The sequence below is a fragment of the Paroedura picta genome, chromosome 16, assembly GCF_049243985.1.
Source record: "Paroedura picta isolate Pp20150507F chromosome 16, Ppicta_v3.0, whole genome shotgun sequence".
Taxonomy (NCBI): Eukaryota; Metazoa; Chordata; class Lepidosauria; order Squamata; family Gekkonidae; genus Paroedura; species Paroedura picta.
In genome coordinates this window covers 7,983,848-8,002,286 of record NC_135384.1, presented here as the reverse complement: position 1 = coordinate 8,002,286, position 18,439 = coordinate 7,983,848, and the positions used below count along the sequence as shown (strand labels likewise).

The window sequence follows — 18,439 nt, the reverse complement described above, 5'->3', positions numbered from 1 at the left end:
CAATCCTGACTGAGGCCCTTCATGGAAAGGGCCTTTCGAATGGCTGAGCTGCAGCCCCTCCCACAAATCCCCAGTTATTGTCACAAAGCTTTAAGCGGAGCCCCAGGATAGCAGATTTCTGGAATCCGTTGTGTGGGGTTCTCTTTGCTTTCCCAACAGATCTATGTCTCCCTGGAGGAGATTGAAGTGAGCATCCACCATTTTGGAAGCTTCTGCCTCATGCAGAGAGAAAATAAGAACAGGGGAAAAACTGGTTAACCAAGCTTCTTACCCGTTATGACCACCCGCACATGGTCACTTGGCTGGGAAGAGACAAAGGGATTTCCTCTGTTATAATACTGACAACTGTAGTTCCCACCATCCTTTCGTCTCAGTGGAGATAAGGGGAACTGGGCGGTGTTGCCCTCCGCCTTCATCTTCTGTACGAGGTTCTTGGGTTTGTGCAAGGAGAACATGAGGCCATTTTCGGGGCCTTCGCACTCAATGGTGACATTTGTGCCTTCTTTATGCTGCTTCTCGGGTCTCACTCTGATGGAGGGTTTGGCGAGACCTGGATCTAGAGTTAAGGAAAAACAGGGTTCACGTATGAACCACGGAGTCTGCTGGTTCTTAGTGGCTCTGGAGAGGTATTTGCTCATTAGGAGACCTCTTTCCCTGGACAGGGTGGTCTGAAGAACACCTTTGACTGCCCATATGCTTTTTCATGAATAGGTTTATTGCCATCGCGCAATTATAATATTACTATAAATTCAGAGTCCAGTAGCCCCTTTAAGACCAACGAAGATTTATTCAAGGTGTGAGCTTTCGAGTGCTCCTTCAGACCAACACGGCTACTCATTTGACTCTATCCTTATAACATTACTATTTTGAATGACAGTAACATTAATGAACGTAACAAAAATAGAGTCCAAGAGCACCTTTAAGACCAACAAAGATGTATCCAAGGCGTGAGCTTTTGAGTGCAGGCAAAGCTCACGGCTTGAATCAATCTTGGTTGGTCTTAAAGGTGCCTTTGGAATTTGATTTTGTCATAACAACAGGGCAACCCACTTGAATTAATGACCATAATTTGCAACCAGGAGAAATCCAGCAGTTAAAAGCCCTCTGCTCTTTACCTGTCCCCAAAGAGAAAGCACTGATAAGGAATGCATTCTAGTCTCTATGAGTAAACAGGAAGTCATTAATTAAGGACCTCCAGAGAACAGGCAGCAGAAACCACAACAAGAGATCCCTCCCCAGTCTCTATGGTGTTTGATTAGTTGCTTCCTGTTCACGCCTGTGGCCCAGAATACTCAAACGTATTTGCAATCCATCTCTTCTGGGGGGGGGAGAACTTTAATTCTACGTTTGTCTTGATCACAAAGTGCCCAATTTGATCCATCCATCAAATTGGGGTGGTGTTCCAAGGCATCTGCCAGATGCAACTCCAGATTTTTGGGATGGGGCCTCGAGATAATAGCGATAAGAACCAGGCTGCTATGGATATCGGGGGGAGGGGGGAAGTATACCATGCTAAATATACCCAAAGGACTTTATCAAAGTAGGAATACAACTCCTGATGACCAAGGTTTTCTTGTCTTTTCTTTTCTCCATCCTGCTTTCCTTGAGCATTTTCTGATGGATCCTGATCAGTAGTTTCTGGCACTCCCCACAAAGAGCTCCCGCAGAGGTCCCAGAGAAGCTGTACTGTGCTGATAGCCAGCATGGGGTGGGATGCTGTGCATTGTCTTACCCATCACAATGAGCTCCACAGGGTCACTTGGAGCTGACCAGACAAACGGAGCGTTTCTGCGGTGATATTGGCAGGTGTAGCTTCCAGCATCCTCCCTCCTCACCACGGGGAAAGGAAAGTCGGCTTTAAGTTGTGCTTCAGGCTCCCTAGATATTTCTACAGTGTTTGCCTTACGAAGGACGAAGTTCACACCCTCTTCTCCCTGGCACTTAATAGTGATGCTGGAGTGTAAAGCAGTCCGTTGCCCTGGTTTCACCTTGATGGAGGGTTTGGGGATGCCGGGGTCTGGGGGACAGAAAGGTCAGTGAAAAGCAGGAGGCCACAGAGGTCATGATTCAACTCTCACATCCTGTAGATCAGAGCCACAGAATACTCTTTTAGACCGGAATGAGTCTCCAACACAGGTGTCTAATGATGGTGCTGTGACATAGGAGATGAGAGAGGTCCTCTTTTCTTGAAAAGACTTGCTTCACTTATAGCTATAATATAATGGCCTCCGGTGCCAGCAGGACCGGGGGAAGGATACCATGCTTAAAATCGCCAAAGGACTTTGTCAAAGTAAGAATGCAACTCATGACGCTGCTCCTGTTGTTAGACCTCATGGCAGCGTTCAACTTGTTCGACCGACCGTGATCTTCTTGCCCACCCCCTTGACAATGCGAGAATTTGGAAGACAGACCTTCAGTCTTGCTTCTGCCACCTCCATTGTTATGTAAATTGAAGTATGAATGAACGAACAAGGAACATACAGAGCGGGTGGGCACCAGCAGGCACCTGGCAGGAGATCCACTACTCCCTATCTCAGGGGTAGTGAAGCTGTGGTCCTTCAGATGTCCATGGACTACAATTCCCATGAGTCCCTGCCATGGACATCTAGAGGACCACAGGTTGACTACCCCTGCCCTATCTGGGTGGATTAAGCACTAGCCTTTCCTTTCACTTCTACTGTGCGTTCTTGGTGGGTGTCTTTCTCCTTTCTGCATGCCAACTCACTGTCCCTTGACAGGGGCTTTTGGATCTCATTTCCCTTCCGCATGGATTTTGCTCCCTTCAGCACCCACTTCGTTTTCCCTTCCCTACTTTTGATTTGATTATCAGACGTGAGAAATGCAAAAGGCACTTCAGTATCATTCTTAGAAATCGGCATACAAGGACAGGGGCTGGCTCTCACCTGCTATGTTGATGCGCACTTCGTCACTGTATTCTGAACATGGGTCCTCAGAGCTGGCGCTAAAGCAATATAAACACCGGTAGACCCCTGCATCTGGAATGCTGGCACTGGACATGATAAATTTGGCCTCATTACCGCTTGCTTTTTGGGAACACAAATGAGTCAAAGACGAATTTATCTTGTAGAGAGAGAAGTTTGCACTTGTGTGTCTTGCTTCGCTACAACGGACAGTGACATCTCCCCCCAGGGTGACCATCTCTGGGCTCACAGAGACTGAAGGCTTGCGATAATAATAATGTCCTGGATGAGGAAGGAAACAAGAATGAAATCTGGGAGAAGGAGTCTCTGCAGCAGGGGCTCTAGACAATGGAAGACTTTTGCATGATCTGGGGAACCACAGAAGGTTTCGGAATACCTGCAGGGTCATCCTTTCTTTGTGTTAAGTCAATTAGCCAAGAAAGCACATATTAATCAGCTGGCTGCTCTTTTCTTTGGGGGGGGATTGCTAACTAGAGATTTACAGCACAATCCCAGGAGTAACATTTCCCCAGGAGTAAGCCCCCTTGATTAGCCCTGAGCAAGATTCTGAGTAGACCTGCTTAGGATGGCTGTTTTCAGCATCAATAGAAAAGTAAATAATTTTGAAACATTAAATTTTTCATTTAATTCTCTAAATGAGTTTTTTTTTCTAGTTGGGGGTGGTGGAGAAGGACTGGGGAAAGTAAGCAATTGAGATTTGAGAATGCATTTTCTTGTAAGATCTTAACTTGACTAGCTTAAGGGTTAGTCCATGCGCTGTGCATGGGACAGCATGGGATGGGATGCCGTGCGTTGCCTTACCTTCCACATTGAGCTCCACAGGGTCACTTGGTGGTGACCAGACAAATGGAGTCCTTCTTTGGTGATACTGGCAGGTGTAGCTTCCAGCATCCTCTTTTCTTACCAGGGGAAAATGAAATTGGGCTGTGTCTGTAGGTACATTGGCTACACTTAATATTTTCCCGGTGCTTCTTTCACGAAGGAGATAGTTCAGACCATTTGCTTGTCCGTGGCATTCAATAGTGATGCTTGAATGTAAAGCAATCCGTTGCCCTGGTTTCACCTCGATGGAGGGTTTGGGGATGCTAGAATCTGGGGGACAGAAAGGTCAGTGAAAAGCAGGAGGTCACAGAGCTTATGATTCCACTCTCACTTTCTGTAGATCAGAGCCACAGAATACGCTTTTAGACTGGAATGAGTCTCTAACACATGTTTCTAATGGTGTCTATAGATATCGTTTGCATTGGATGAGTAAAAGCACAGGAGTTTTCCAATATCTTTGTATTTCTTGGGGGTTTTAACCACTATACAAGCAGGGACTTCGGGTACAAGCAGGCACTTGGCAGGAGATCTGCTCCCCCATATCTGGTCTCCAGACATTACAAAGTACACAGGTTGGATCTGGATCTGCACCCAGGCTCAGATGTTCTCAATTCCTGTGTGCATGATGCCTGACCTGGATCATGTGGAAAAGGGATTTCAGCCCTCAGCCTTGAGCCTGCTTGGTGTATTGGTTAAAAGTGGTGGTTTCTAATTTGGAGAGGCAACTTTGACCCCTCTTCCCACATAAAGCCAACTGGGTGACCTTGGGTCAATTCTCTCAGAGCTCTCTCAGTCCCACCTACCTCGCAGGGTGTCCACAGTGGCGAAAGGAAGGGTAGGCAATTGTAAGATGCTTTGAAACTCCTTTGTGTGGTAAAAAGCAAGGTACTAAACCCCCAGCTCTTCTTCTTCCCACCTGTGCCATTTTACCAAATTGAGCCTGCCCCATGTTTCCAGGGCCCATTCCGCACATATCAGATAATGCACTTTCAATGTGCTTTCACAACTGGATTTTGCTGTGCGGAACAGGAAAATCTATTTTGAAATGGCATTGAAAGTACATTATCTAATGTGTGCAGAATGAGCCAAGTTATATTCTTGGGTTTCCCCAACAGGTCAGGCACTGTATCTTCTGTGTACTGTCCCCATCCCTCTCTTGTGTTCCAAGAAATGATATAGTATCCAGAGGTTGGGTTTGAGGTCCCCACTCTGTGTCCTGGGTAAGAGTCAAGCATTCGTTGCAGGCTCTTCTCAATTCCTGCTTCCATAGGGCCCCTCATTCAGATTGTTGCTGAACTCGCATGGAGATCTGATGACACATTTCTCTCCTCTGCTCTAGCTGAGCCCTGTTATTGTCCACATACCTGGACCCCCTCTCCTAATCATCCCCCCCATTGATGAAATGCCAGCAGCATTCAGAGCTTTTAACCTAACACACAACCTCAGCCAACATCTGGGACAATATATTTTAGGCCACCAATCGAATTATCGGATGTGAGAAATGCAAAAGGCACTTAAGTATCATTCTGAAAAATCGGTATACAAGGACAGGGGCTGGCTCTCACCTGCTATGTTGATGCGAACTTCATCACTGTAATCGGAACATCGCTCCCCAGAGCTGGTGTTAAAGCAATATAAACACCGGTAGACCCCTGCATCTGAAATGCCCGTGCTGTATATGGTAAATTCGGCCTCATAACCCCTTGCCACTTGGGAACGCAAAAGAGTCAAAGACGAACTTTTCTTGTAGAGAGAGAACTTTGTATCAGGCCGGCTGGCATCTCTACAGTGGACAGTGACATCATCTCCCAGGGTGACCATCTCTGGTCTCACAGAGACTGAAGGCTTGCGGTAGTCTTGTCCTGGATTTAAAAAGGAAACAAGAAGGGAATTTGGAAGGCAGAGTCTCTGCCGCAGGGACTCTGCACAGTGGAAGATTTTGCAGGATCTGGGAAACTACAGAAGACCAGCTTTGAATTCCTCTCTTTAAGGTGATTAGCCAACTAAGTGCATATGAATTAGCTCACTGCTTATTTTGGTGGAGGGGGGGGGGAAGATGCTGAATGGGCATCTGCAGCATGACCCTAAGAATATTTTCATGGGAGTAAGCTCCATTGAAAATTTGTCCTGGGCTGGAAGCTTCAGTTTTATGCTGTTGATTTTTTTAAAGTTTGATAAGGTTTGCCACATTTGTAGGCTCACCCTTTTTGACTTTTCTTAATTTTTATTCTATCTGGGGGCCTCAAAAACTGTCTCAGGGCCATCAAGACCCCTCAACCCCTGCTCTTTGTGTCAGCTCCTCCTGGCACAATGGCTTTGGCAAAAGTAAAGTTGCCAGCCCAACTGGGGGGGTGGGCATTTTCTGAGTGGTCTGGGCTCCAGGAATGAGCAGGGGATCCACAGGACAGAGTTAGTTATTTACCTCTGATCCTTTTCTAATCCTTGCAGATGAGGATAGAGTCAAAAGCTAGTTTAAAAGTCGGCAACCTTACAAAACCAACACTAGACAAGTCCCTCTTCTCTCCCAACCCTGCTGTCCCAAGTGATTTCTCAACCAGGAATTTGCACCCCGATTGGAGAAACAAAGAAGGTGTTGCTTCTGACCCTGTAGTAGTTGCGTGGAAGAGGGATAGTTTGCTAGGAGTGACACGCAGGGGTCAGGAAAGCTAGTTGGAGTGACTGGCTTTCCCCCCAGCTGTTCTACCCCCCTCCCGATATTAATATCCTCTCCTTCTTAAACGGCCACTCACCTGCAACCGTCCAACTCTGCCCAGCCATCCAGCATCCTGGAAAGGAGAGGATTCCATTAATGTCAATTGGTTTGATCAACGGGACCCAATCCTGCTTCTCTGATCCTCCCCCCCTGCTGCTGCACGGTGGAAGGCCCCACTTTCCTTCCCTCCGGAATACCAACCCATAAAGAGGATTCTGAAGAGGGGGACCCTCATGGTGAGGGCTTCCGTAGGCAGCAGATCTGCGATTCTTCCTCACGGTGTTATCCCCATGATGAGGATCTCATCCGAGGGCTCCAGCTTCTCAAATGCTTCTGAGCAGCACAACTCAGCAGATCTGATACCCGCCGTTGCCTGACGAAATCACATCCGCTCTTATGGAGCAGGCAGAGAAACCAGAAGTGAACACTTCTCAGAATCTACATGTGCAACGAAGCCAGAAGCCAGCTTAGACCAAGTCCTGTGTTTTGTCTGGTCATTCAGCAGCAGAGAGGGGAATTTCTTAGCCAAGGGGGAGAGGATCAAAACTCATGGATGGAGCCAAGTCAAAATATCCCAAGGAGTGATGTGGTTTGTAGTTTGTTGCCTTTTTTTAGCCACTTGGCGTGGATTGCCTGATCCTGAACAACCAAAGGGCAGAAGCTTCACCGATGGTCCTTTCCGTTCTCTTGGGCCTGGAGCAGGGAGGCTGCTCGGCTCTTTTGAGACATTCTAGTTTGATGCTCCAACCATGTGATAGACCATTTTGTTTGAGTGAGAAAACACTCTGGTTTTCATGCGTGTCTAGTTTCAGCACCTCCCCCCCACCCCCAAAGAAGAGAAACTCCAGATTTCTGAGGGGGATGCACTGATTTGCCGAAGCGCATAGAAAACATGTGCATTGCCCCATTCAAACAAAACAGCAGCCACACGTCTCAGGAGGACTGTGAAGAGGGAGTGTGCCTGTTGTGTGGGGTTGGAGCAACAAAGCTGAAAGCCTGAATGATAAAAATAGATCCTGTTTCTCCATTTTGCACCAAAAAAGAGGAACCCTTCACAGAACGGATACTTGCTTTCTCCTCCACAGCCTTTTGGAGGCAACGCCTGATGACCTGACCCCACCCTCTCCACTGACTTCCTTTTCACTTGGAGTCCAGATCAGCAAGGGCAGCCTGCCTAAGCCCTGGGCCGCCTGACTCTAGTGTTTCCTCTTCTTCTGCCTCTGCTCCTCCTCCACCGTCCCCTCCCTCCGTCCCTCCCTCTCTCCCAGGGCTTCACTTCCAAAATGAGATTTTGAGGCTGTCAGGGTATCCTCCTGGTGCAGCATTTCTCCCCTTCTTAGAAACCTTACGGAAAATGCAAGAATGCACCTGCTCTCCCATCTAGCCTGGTGGGATGAGCTGCCAGCAAGAGATCTGTATTGGAAGTGTATCTTAGGAACCAGATCCCTCTTTGGGCTGGCCCTAGGAAGGCAATTCCAGTCCCCAGGTGGAATTATAGTTCATCTCCAAGCGGAAGGAAAGGCTGGGGGACTTGGGAAGGTTTAGCCTGGAGAAGAGGAGGTTGAGAGGGGACAGGATGGCTCTCTTGAAGTATCTGAAAGGTTGTCACTTGGAGGAGGGCAGGGAGCCATTCCTGCTGGCAGCAGAGGACCTGCAATAATGGCTTTAAACTACATGTAGAATGGTACCAGCTAGATAGCAGGGAAAATGTTTACATAGTTGGAGTAGTTCAGTAGGGGAATGGGCTGCCTAAGGAGTTGGGGAGCTCCCCCTCTCTGGCAGTTCTCAAGCAGCAGCTGGACAGCTCCTTATCCTGGATGCTTTAATTTAGGCTGATTCTGCACTGAGCAAAAGGTTGGACTAGATGGGCTTTATGCCCCCTCCCAACTCTATGATTCTATGAGTTTATTCCCTGTATTAATCCAGCAATGCTTGCTTATCTCTGCAGCCAGGTTTTTACTATCAGGATTGCTCCAGAGTTAGTCCTGTTCCGCACAGGCGTTTGTTAATCTTTGCAATTCACCTTTTGTTCTTTTGTTGACAGACGAATTGGTTGCTTCCTGTGGCCCGGCCATCCCTCAGTGATTGGTTAATTACGGTTTCTGCCCCCCAGAGGGAGGTACTTAAGGGCCGTTTTTCTGTTTGCATCCCAAATGACTGCTCATTTAAAAAGTGCATTTTTATGATTGTCGTCGTTAACAAAATTATTATAACCGTGTTTAAAATGCATTGCAAAGAGAAAAGAACGGGTGGTTAACGGGAACGGATAATTAACTGTGGATTCAGGGATGCTGCAGCGTCCCTAAAAAACAACTAAGATGGAAATAAGAGAGAAAGAGCACATTTAATAGCCTGTAGGTGCCCATAATTCTCATTCCGATATGGTGTCGTGGTTAGAGGGCTGGACCATGAAAAAAAAAAAAGATCAGATCCCTGTCGTGTGAATATAGGCCTGTCACTATCACTAGGCCATCCCTACCTGGCTGGCTTGTTGCGATGATTTAGGGGAGGTTTGTGGCTCAGTGGCAGAGCAGTGTGCAGAAAATCTGGAGCTTGGCACCTCCTGTTGAAAGGATTGGCCAGTAGGTGGTGTGAAAGACCTTTGCTGGAGACCCAGGAGAACTGAGGCCAGTCTGAATCAACAGCACTGACTGTGATCAGCCAGGGATCTGATTCATGGAATCCTTGTGAATTTCCACGTAGCGAGTCCTGGACCTCCCCCTTTCTAAGTGCAAGAATTGGTTCCATGGATTACCATTGGGTCTGCAAGCAGCGGAGAGACCTGTATTTCCCAGATTCTTCCGCAGCCAGTTCTGGGTCCTTACAAGGGCTGCCACCCTACTGTTTGGCCAAGAGGAGTTCTAGGAGCGGAGAAGCAATTGGCAGGTTGTAGCATCCCCATCTCTGCAGAAACTTCTCTCCAGAGAATTGCAGGCAGAGGGATGGGAAGCGCAGTTCCCCCTCTTCCCCCTTCCACTTGAATTAGCGATCTGGATGCTGATTTTCTGACGACCTTCTTGGAGAAGACATCGGACTGGCAGAACTAAAAGAAGAAGAAGAAGAAGAGTTGGTTCTTATATGCCGCTTTTCTTTACCCGAAGGCGTCTCAAAGCGGCTTACTGTCACCTTCCATGGGTGGGTGGGTGGAATCCGAGACAGAAGGAGACCGAGGGGTGACCCCAGGCAGAGTCGGATGTCCCTTGTTCCAATTCCGAATGGGTCACCCCGGGTCGGGAACCCCTTGCCGGAACCGCACGAAACCCACCAGGGGGCGCCTTCGGCCCGACAGGTAGGGTCAGCGAGCGCTTGAGGGGGGGGGGGCAAGGCAGGGCGCTGCCGCGGAATCTCGCTAGATGGCGCTGCGCCCCCCAATCCCCCCTCCCCTCCCTGCCCCCTGCCCACCCCGCTCGGCTGAGCCCTGCTGCTCGGCGCTGCCTCCGGGCGCCGCATTCCGCGCCGTCCCTCCCGCGGCCGGCATGGGTGGTCGCCGTCCCGAGCGGTGAGCGCCGCCGCCGTCGGGTGGGCGGCCGGGGCCCCGGCGGAGGCGCGATGGGCTCCCCGCAGGGCTACCGGGCGTCGTGGTGGACCTTCCTGCTGCACCAGGCGCCCCACATCAACTTCCAGTTCGAGGCGGTGGGCAGCGGATTCGCCCCCGAGGACTGGGGCTACCAGCAGGTGGGGGGCCCGGAGGGCGGCAGGGATGGGGCCGGCCAGCGGCTGGGTGAACATCTGGACGCAGGCGGATGGGGCAGAGCGGCGGGAAGGGTCCGCCTTGGACGGAGCCGGGGGTGGGGGGGCGCAAGAGACCAGGGGTGCCCCGAGGGGGGGGTCTGCAAGCCAGAGGCAGGAGCAGATGCGCCCGGCCCGGGGGAGGGAGTCCGGGAAGCCGGGAGGGCGGCGCTTCGGCTGCGCAGCTGGAGCTGCCATCGGAGGGAGGGGAAGAAGGACCACTAGAGATACCTGGGGAGGGAGGGGAGGGGAAGGGAAGGCTCTGGATCAGGGGGGAGGGAAGGCCAACCTGGCAGGGGAAGATGGAGGTCTGGCTGGGGATAGAGGGGGAGAGACAGATGGGAAGGGGAGCGGATGGAGGGAGGTGGAGGGGGGGGGCTGGGAAGGAGTTCAGGGCAGCATCTCTGTGCTGGAGGAGATCCAGCTTCGTTTCCGGGAGGCTGAGGAGCCAGGCCTGGCGGGTGGGGGCTTGGGAGTCCGACCTTGTGCTGAATGAAGACCGGCGTTGCCCCCTGGTTTAGTGTCTGTTCACACCCTGTCTTTCTTCCTGACGGAGACCCAAGGCAGCTTACATTCTTTTTCCTCCTCTCCTCCGTTGGCTCCTCACAACAGCCCTGTGAGGGAGGCGAGGCGGAAATTGTCGGGACTGGCCCGGTTTGCAGGGTGTCCATGCCCAGTTGTCCACCTAAAGGGTTTTCTTCTGTAGGCGGAGGGATGCCGCGGGCCTGGGGGGAGCAGTCACGTCGAGAATCGTCGAGAATCGAACCTGTGGGAATGGGGCAGGGGGTTGTGTTGGGGGTTGGACTAGATCACCCTGGAGGTCCCTTCCAACTCTAGGATTCTAAAGGACAACTGTGGTGTGAACTGGATTTCTAACTTCCCAAAGCTTCATCTATGCCTTTCTTTGTAACGTATAGCGCAAGCCCAAGCGCCAAGTAAGGTGACAAGTGGCACATTTATTTCAGCACACGCAGGAGCAAGCCCACTTTGAATTTCGGTTGAATTTTGGAAGAGAATGGCATGAGGGCTGCCCCATCTCTTTTACTTCTCTCCGAACCAAGGATGGGCTTATGCTTAACCAAAGCCCAAAGAGGGATCTGGTTGAAATTTACCAGAGAATCCTGGTACACCTTGCACTAAATAGGTGTGGGATATGGCTTCCCAAGAGTCCTTGGTCTACCTAATTGGTCAAATGCTGGCCTGTGGAACTGGCCACCTCATGGACAATGTAGAGTAATGTAGTGTACAGTACGGGATCAATAGACCCTCTGAAGGCTCATGGGACATTGCATTGGCCTTGGAATGATCTTGGAATGGGGGCTGGACTAGATGACCCATGATGTTCCTTCCAACTCTGTTATTCTATGATCTCCCATTCTTGGTGGAAGCAGACCGGGCATCCCTCTCTGGTCAACCACGGGTCCTGTGCCAGGCTGCGGACGCCCAGATATGAGCCAAGGGTAATCTCCCTACACATTATCTAGTGTAAAGTTCAAATGCTTCAAATCCAGGTTTAACCCTCTGATGTTTTGGAGTTGTAAAATGAATTTTACTCCCATAGCACTGCCAAATCCTGAACAGCAAATTTGGGGATGGAGCCCGGCAAAAGCAGGGCACAGTGACGTAAGAGTCCCCCCTCCAGAGCAGCCATTTTCTCCAAGGGATCCGATCTCAGTCATCTGGAGTTCAGTTGAAATTCCAGGTGATCCGCAGGCACCTCCTGGAGGTTGGCAACCCTACTCCCAACACACAATCCGCCTTTTCATCTCAGCATCTAGCCGGGTCTCACCTTATCGGAAAGGGGTTCTAGAGAAACAGGAAAAGAAGAGCCCTGCGGGATCAAACCCCCAGTGGTCCAGCTAGTCCAGCATCCTGTTCCCTGCGGCAACCAACAAACGGAACAGAGAGGCCGGGCCTTTCCCAAGAGGCTGAATCCAGCAGAGGTTTGCTGACTCTGGCTAGGGATGCTGATGCTCCACCCACCCTCCTGTCTCGAAACGGAGTCAAATCACACTGATCCAGGGACCTCCTGCCCGATCTCCTTTGGCCAAGTCAGCGACAGAATTTGGGTTTTCTGGTCACACGGAATGTAGGACACCAACAGCCTCCCCCTCGCTTGCAGACTTGTTTCGGAGATATTGTGCAGAGAGAGAGAGAGAGAGAGAGAGAGAGAGAGAGATGCTCTCCAAGCCGGCTTCTCCTTGTGGGCCTTCAGAGCTTTTTACAGCTTCCCTTTCTCATTTTACACTTCCTTTCCAAACATCCTTTAAAAAGGTGTGGCCGCAAGGCTCAGGCCTCATCTACATAATTTATCTTTTAGGTGGCTCTTCATCCTTGGCACATCTTCACACCTCCTGACGTTTCCTCCTCGCTGCTCTTGATCCACAACCTTCATTTGGCCCACAGTGTGGGGCTACCAGCGCATGAGTGAGGGGGAGTCTGCGGCTATCTTGGCCCAAAGACTCAGGAGGGAAGCCAGCTCAGATGTGACCTGCTCTCTGCACAGCCACAGGGGTGGCCAAAATGTGGCTCTCCAGATGCTCATGGGCTACAATTATCATTCAGTATAAGTACCATGTGTTCATTCTACAGGCAGTGTTGCCAACCTCCAGGTAGCACCCGGACATCTCCTGCTGTTACAGTTGATCTCCTGGTGACCAAGATTAGTTCCCTCTGGAGAAAATGGCAGCTTTGGAGGGTGAACTCAGTGGCAATACATCCCTTCCCTCCTTCCCCAGGCACTACCCCCAAATCTCCAGGTACCCTGAGCTAATGGTCATAGCTACAGCTGGTGCATGGACCACCCTGTGCCAATTCCCAGGCCAAAGTTAGGCAGTAGAGCTGAGCCCCATGCGGACCTCTTGCCTTGAATCAGGGGTAGTCAACCTGCGGCCCTCCAGATGTCCATGGACTACAATTCCCAGGAGCCCCCTGCCAGCGAATGCTGGCAGGGGGCTCCTGGGAATTGTAGTCCATGGACATCTGGAGGGCCACAGGTTGACTACCCCTGCCTTGAATCATTGGGAAGAGTTCCTTCTCCCCCGCCCAATGAAATATCGCCCCAAAGTCACGTGACCTCCCACCCTACAGACCCGAGCGGGGCTTTTCCATGTGAGGATCGATCTCGGTTGACGACAATAAGACGAGGCTGGTTCACACCAGCCGAGAGCTTTGGCTTTTGGGATTAAGGGATTCAAATATTGAAAGTGCTTTTTAAAACAATCGGATCAAATTAGCCAGATTAACGAGCGTCACGGGAATCTGCGGCTAGAGTGCAGCCGGGAGGAGGAGGAGAGCGTTGGCCTCATCCTGTTGGGCATGGAAGCTTTAGGTTTCCACCCCCCGCAGCCCCCTCCTGCTTTTGTTTCCTTGCTCTCTGCTGTGAGCCTTGTTAATTCCCGTATTTACGTCCCGTTGACTGCTCCATCCATCTCTGTCTCCCTCTCGGCCACATCATATACCCTCTCTGTCTCCCATTCACAAGTGTCCCAGGCAGTTGGGTTTTCTTTTGTTTTTCATCTCCAAAACAGCCAACAGTTACCCTGCCAGGCTTGGGTGACAGCTCCTAAGATGGAAGCCAGTAGTTTGGGCAGAATCCTGAGGGCCTCAGGGCCCGGGCATGCCACTCCTTGCTATGGACAGGCATTGCTGCTTTGCATGCCATTGGACTATGGCTTGTCTAGCGCCGTGGGGCCTGGGGATCCCCTGGGATTACCGCCTCTGTTCTTTTGGCTGTCTTCTTCCCCTGGGCCTGTTGCAACCTGCTTCCCCCGCCCCCAGCAGTGAAAGGGAGCTAGAAGCCCTTTTCCTTTGTTAGCATCTTTTGGTGCTGCCGTAATCCTCTCAATACAACGGTCCTTGTGGATGAACTGGGCAGCATGTATCTTTTCCAGGGTTGGTACGCCCACCTGGAAACCCAGGTTTGTGGTAGGCATGTGCGCATGCAAACCACAGTTGGGAAAGGACTAATTGACGTAATATGTTAGTTTACTTTTGGGAGAATTCTTCAGAGTCCGTTTGTTGCCTGTTCCCTTGAGGAACTGGATAGTGTCGCATTACTCCTGTTCCTCGTTTGGACTTCAGTTGGAGCTAACCTGTTGGACTTTTGCCTGAACTATTTTTTTTTGTATTACACTTGTACACAAATTTACGGTATTGTATGGTTATGACTCATTGTCTTTATGATGCTTTATAAATGACTATTTTGCAATTTGGAGGCATTATTTACTGTAGTTTCAGAGCCACTATTACACATTTGTCCCTTTTTCCTGGTATTTCCCATTTACTGTGTACCCCAATTTGTTAGTTTGTTGTAGCCTCCAGGTGGGGCCTGGGGAATCTCCCGGAATTACAACTGACTCCAGACTACAGAAATCAGTTTGACTGGAGAAAATGCTTGCTTTGAAGGTTGGACTCCTACAGGTGGCCAAACTTTGGCTCCCCAGGTGTCCATGGACTACAATTCGCAGGGGCTCATGGGAATTGTAGTCCATGACATCTGGGGAGCTACAATTTGGTCACCCCAGCATTCTACCCTGCTGTGGTCCCTTCGCTCCCCAAACTCCCCCCACCCAGTTTTCGCCCACAGATCTCCCAGGGATTCCCAAGCCAGAGTTGACACACAAAATGGTGGAATGCAGGTGGCTCGCCTTCTGATACCCAAAGGAGGAGCACCAAAGGGCAGCGATTGAAAAGGGGATGAGCAGTGACGTGTCAGAGGAACGGGAAAGGATATAAAGGGGCTACCTGTTATCTCAGCGCCTCAGAACGTGAGAGGCTGGATCCCCAGGCTGAAATCAGGCGCTTATTGCAGGCCCACGCAAATGAAATGGTTTCGCACATTGGCTCACTGCTAGGTTGGAGGATTTTATTTTATTTCTTCCAAGTGACAAGTCCTCCGGGAGACAGAGATAAACTGGAGAAATTCTCGTCGGCCATTTGCGCAAAAAGCTTAGAAAGACAAGCAAACTGGTCTTCCGCCTTCAGCTCAGTCTTTTCTGGGGGGGAAACGAAATCTGGAGGACGGTTTTGTTGAATTAATTCTTTCTCTGACAAATGGCTGGGGGAATGGCACCTAGGGGAACGCAGAGCAAAATGATGGGAGACTGGGGGGGATCGGGGCCAAAGACCCGTGGGAATCGGTGGGTGTTGGGAGCCTCAAGGTGTGGTGCCTGAAGTCATGGGTGACCCCAGGGCTGAGCTGGGCCTTCCCACCCTGTAGCTGAGGGGGCGGGAGTTTGTGGTAGCAGATTCCCTCACGGCGCCAGCCATGAGGCGAACTCTCCAACTGCCGATATGTAGGTCATGCAAAGCCTCACAGCTGCAGCTGATCCAATTTGCCGTGTTTGTGTATGCGTGTGTGTGAGGGAGAGTGTCTGTGCGGAGGGGAATGAAAGACACTCAAAGAGCTGACAAAACAGAGATTCATGTTTCCCCAGCTCTCTGGGTCTCTCCCCTTTGTCTCTGTCTTCTGCGGATTCGGATGTGCCTGCCCTCTCCGCCCGAGATAGGAGGGAGCCGTGTGTGGCGATTACTCAGCTCTGCGCAAAAGACACCCTGCACGGTCTCAGAGGCACTGTCTTTGTTCCCGCACTTCACATGTTTTAGGACTTAGGGCTGACAAAGCTTCTGACTCACAAAACCTCGTCTGTTCATCAAGTCTAGCCGGCTTGACAGCGTGTATTGAACTATGGCTCAAGTCACACGATTACCACTAAAAAACCCACAATCCTTGTGTTATTCTGCACATGTGGGAAAAAAAATGTTCAATGGCTTCTGGATTGAAAAAGAAGAAGAGCTGGTTTTGTACTCCGCTGTTCACTACCAAAAGGAGTCCCAAAGCGTCTTACAACTGCCTATCCTTCCTTTCCTCACAACAGACACCCCGTGAGAGAGGTGGGGTTGACAGAGCTCTAAAAGAACTGTTCTAAGAGAACTGTGACTAGCCCAAGGTCACCCAGCTGGCTTCATGTGGAGGAGGAGTAGGGAACCAAACCCGGTTCTCCAGATTCGAGTCCACTGCTCTTAACTGTGATACCCAGGGGTGGCCACACTGTGGCTCTCCAAGGGACCATTGACCACAGTTACATGAGCCCCTGTCAGATATCCGTGGACTATAATTCCCATGATCCTAGTAGAGAGCCAGTGAGTATAGCAGCTAGAATGCTGGGCCAAGATCTGAGAGATGTCATCATATAATCCCTGCTCCCCCATGGAGACTCCATGGGAAACCTGGAGTCACTCATGCATTCTCTGCCTAGCCTACTTCACAGGGTTGTGGCGAAGAGAAAATGTAATTATTGAATCTGTTTCCTTGATCTCCCACCTTTCTCCCCGGTGGGAACCGAAAAACAGCTTTCAGTGTTCTCCTCTCCTCCACATTACGCCTGCGTTATGCGCATGAACAGAACCTTAAACCGATAGTTGTAAAGCAGAAATTGGCTAGGCGGGTTTGAGAGTAGAATCGCAGGGGCGAGAGGGAATGGGCAGAAGACAGGTGACCAGATAATCGGATGGAAAAGGGTTTTTTTTAATGGGTGGCGTGACGGGGGTCTTGGGCAACGGATGAATGTGTGGCCGGTTGGGGTTAATGGAGAGCAGGGTGGAATTATTTCGCTGCCCGGGATGGGTCAGAATGTGCATTTGTACAGTCGCTCCAGGCAAAGGCAGGCCATGCATTAAAAAAAAATCCGTGCTTAGATGCGCCCTTATTCTCACGACCGGGAATGCCTTCAGGCTTGCAGCAAACTGACTCCCACCCACCCCCAGCCGCCGCTATCCCCCCTCCCCCTGCCCTGCCAGCTGCTGTGGGTGCAGATTGTGGTGTCTAAGCCTGAGGCGAATTGTCCAATTGCCTGTAATCTGTTTGTTTGTTGGTATGTTTGCAGGACGGGTGGGGTGGGGGGTGCCAGAGGCAGGAAACATCTCCCTCCATCACGTCTCTCCCGGTGGTGCCTCAGGCCAGATCAGCAATCCGGGGAAGGTTCTCCCAACTGGATTTTGATTTTGAGCTTCGGTGGAGCAGCGCTGGGGTGGGAGAAAGGCGTATAGCGAGTTCTGACTTTGCCGTCCTTGCTTAAGGCAGGTGCGTTTGTGGAAGAATCCACAGCTTCTTTGAGGATACGCAGGATCATTCCTGACATTTTTTCCTAAGGAGGTTGCAGGGCCCGGCTCCAATAGCCGAAGAAAGGACTGTCGGTATTCTGCGACAATAAAATAAATGGATTAGTGGTCCCAAACCTTCCATTTCTTCTCCAGTTCGACAGCAACTTCATGAAAACTCTTAATCAGAGCTTAAACCTATATTTGTTTGGAGGTGAAAAGGGCTAGGATTGCAGCTGATTTAGGGCCTCCCCTTAGGGCTTTTTTACCATTGAGAAACCCCAGTTGCGTTCTTCAGGCCTCAAGACACCCCAGAAGTGGCGCAATCACTCAGAATATGGCTGGGAAAAATGAAGGGGCACATGTCCACCGGGGGTCCCTCCCCTTCCCATCCCCTCCAGGCCCATCATTGGCCACTGGGCAGGGTCAACATGACCCCCGTATGGTCATATCACAGATAAATGTGTAATAAATTTTTAAAATATATAAAAATATTATTAACTCCTACCCATTCTGGCAACCCTTCTTCACAGGAACTGATCTCTGTAATCTAGAGATGAGGTATGATACCTGGGGATCTCCAGGACCTACCTGGAGGCTGGCATCCCTACATGTGAGAGCCGTGATGAAACCAGGGTTGCATGAAAACCTGGTTGAGGAAGCCTGCCCTAGAATGTTCAAGAAGAAGCGCTGTTTTTTATGCCTTGCTTTTCACTTCCCAAAGGAGTCCCAAAGGGGTTTACAAAAATCCTTTCCCTTCCTCACCCCACAACAGACACCTGGTGAGGTATGTGGGGCTGAGAGAGCTCTAAGAGAACTTCTCTGCAAGAGCAGCTCTAAGAGAATTGTGACTAGCCCAAGGTCACCCAGCTGGCTGCATGTGGAGGAGGAGTGGGGAATCAAACCCAGTGGTCTCCCATCCGAAGGGCTCATAAGGCCCTGTTTAGCTTCCTAGATCTGACAAGATCAGGCTTACCTGGGCTATCCAGGTGAGGACATAGATATATGTTTACCTGGACCTAAATCCTGCCACGCTGAATAGTGTTTACACCCAGTGAAGTCTGGATATCACCATAGTTGTTATTATGACTCTTATTTGTATACTCTAGTTTGCTACATTTTCAAAACGCTT

The 18,439-nt window shown here is 50.4% G+C and overlaps 2 protein-coding genes across 3 annotated transcripts in view; one reads left to right on the top strand and one right to left on the bottom strand.

Moving 5' to 3' along the window:
* The window catches only part of LOC143826633 (immunoglobulin superfamily member 1-like), a 38,788-nt gene extending 31,857 nt beyond the window's left edge, over positions 1 to 6,931 (bottom strand). Inside the window, exons 1-7 of the mRNA XM_077315474.1 lie at positions 6,679 to 6,931; positions 6,515 to 6,550; positions 5,330 to 5,626; positions 3,744 to 4,034; positions 2,904 to 3,203; positions 1,733 to 2,017; positions 272 to 556 (exon numbers count right to left, since the gene is read on the bottom strand). Of these exons, the coding sequence (XP_077171589.1) occupies positions 272 to 556; positions 1,733 to 2,017; positions 2,904 to 3,203; positions 3,744 to 4,034; positions 5,330 to 5,626; positions 6,515 to 6,550; positions 6,679 to 6,712 (1,528 nt within the window). The 5' untranslated portion in view covers positions 6,713 to 6,931. The remainder of the gene's footprint in view (positions 1 to 271; positions 557 to 1,732; positions 2,018 to 2,903; positions 3,204 to 3,743; positions 4,035 to 5,329; positions 5,627 to 6,514; positions 6,551 to 6,678) is intronic.
* Positions 6,932 to 9,874: 2,943 nt separating this feature from the next.
* TTYH1 (tweety family member 1) overlaps positions 9,875 to 18,439 on the top strand; it is a 44,370-nt gene continuing 35,805 nt past the window's right edge. Inside the window, exon 1 of one of the 2 annotated variants that reach the window (XM_077315621.1) lies at positions 9,875 to 10,152. In XM_077315621.1, the coding sequence (XP_077171736.1) occupies positions 10,027 to 10,152 (126 nt within the window). In that variant the 5' untranslated portion in view covers positions 9,875 to 10,026. The remainder of the gene's footprint in view (positions 10,153 to 18,439) is intronic. The other variant, XM_077315622.1, reaches the window with a different exon arrangement.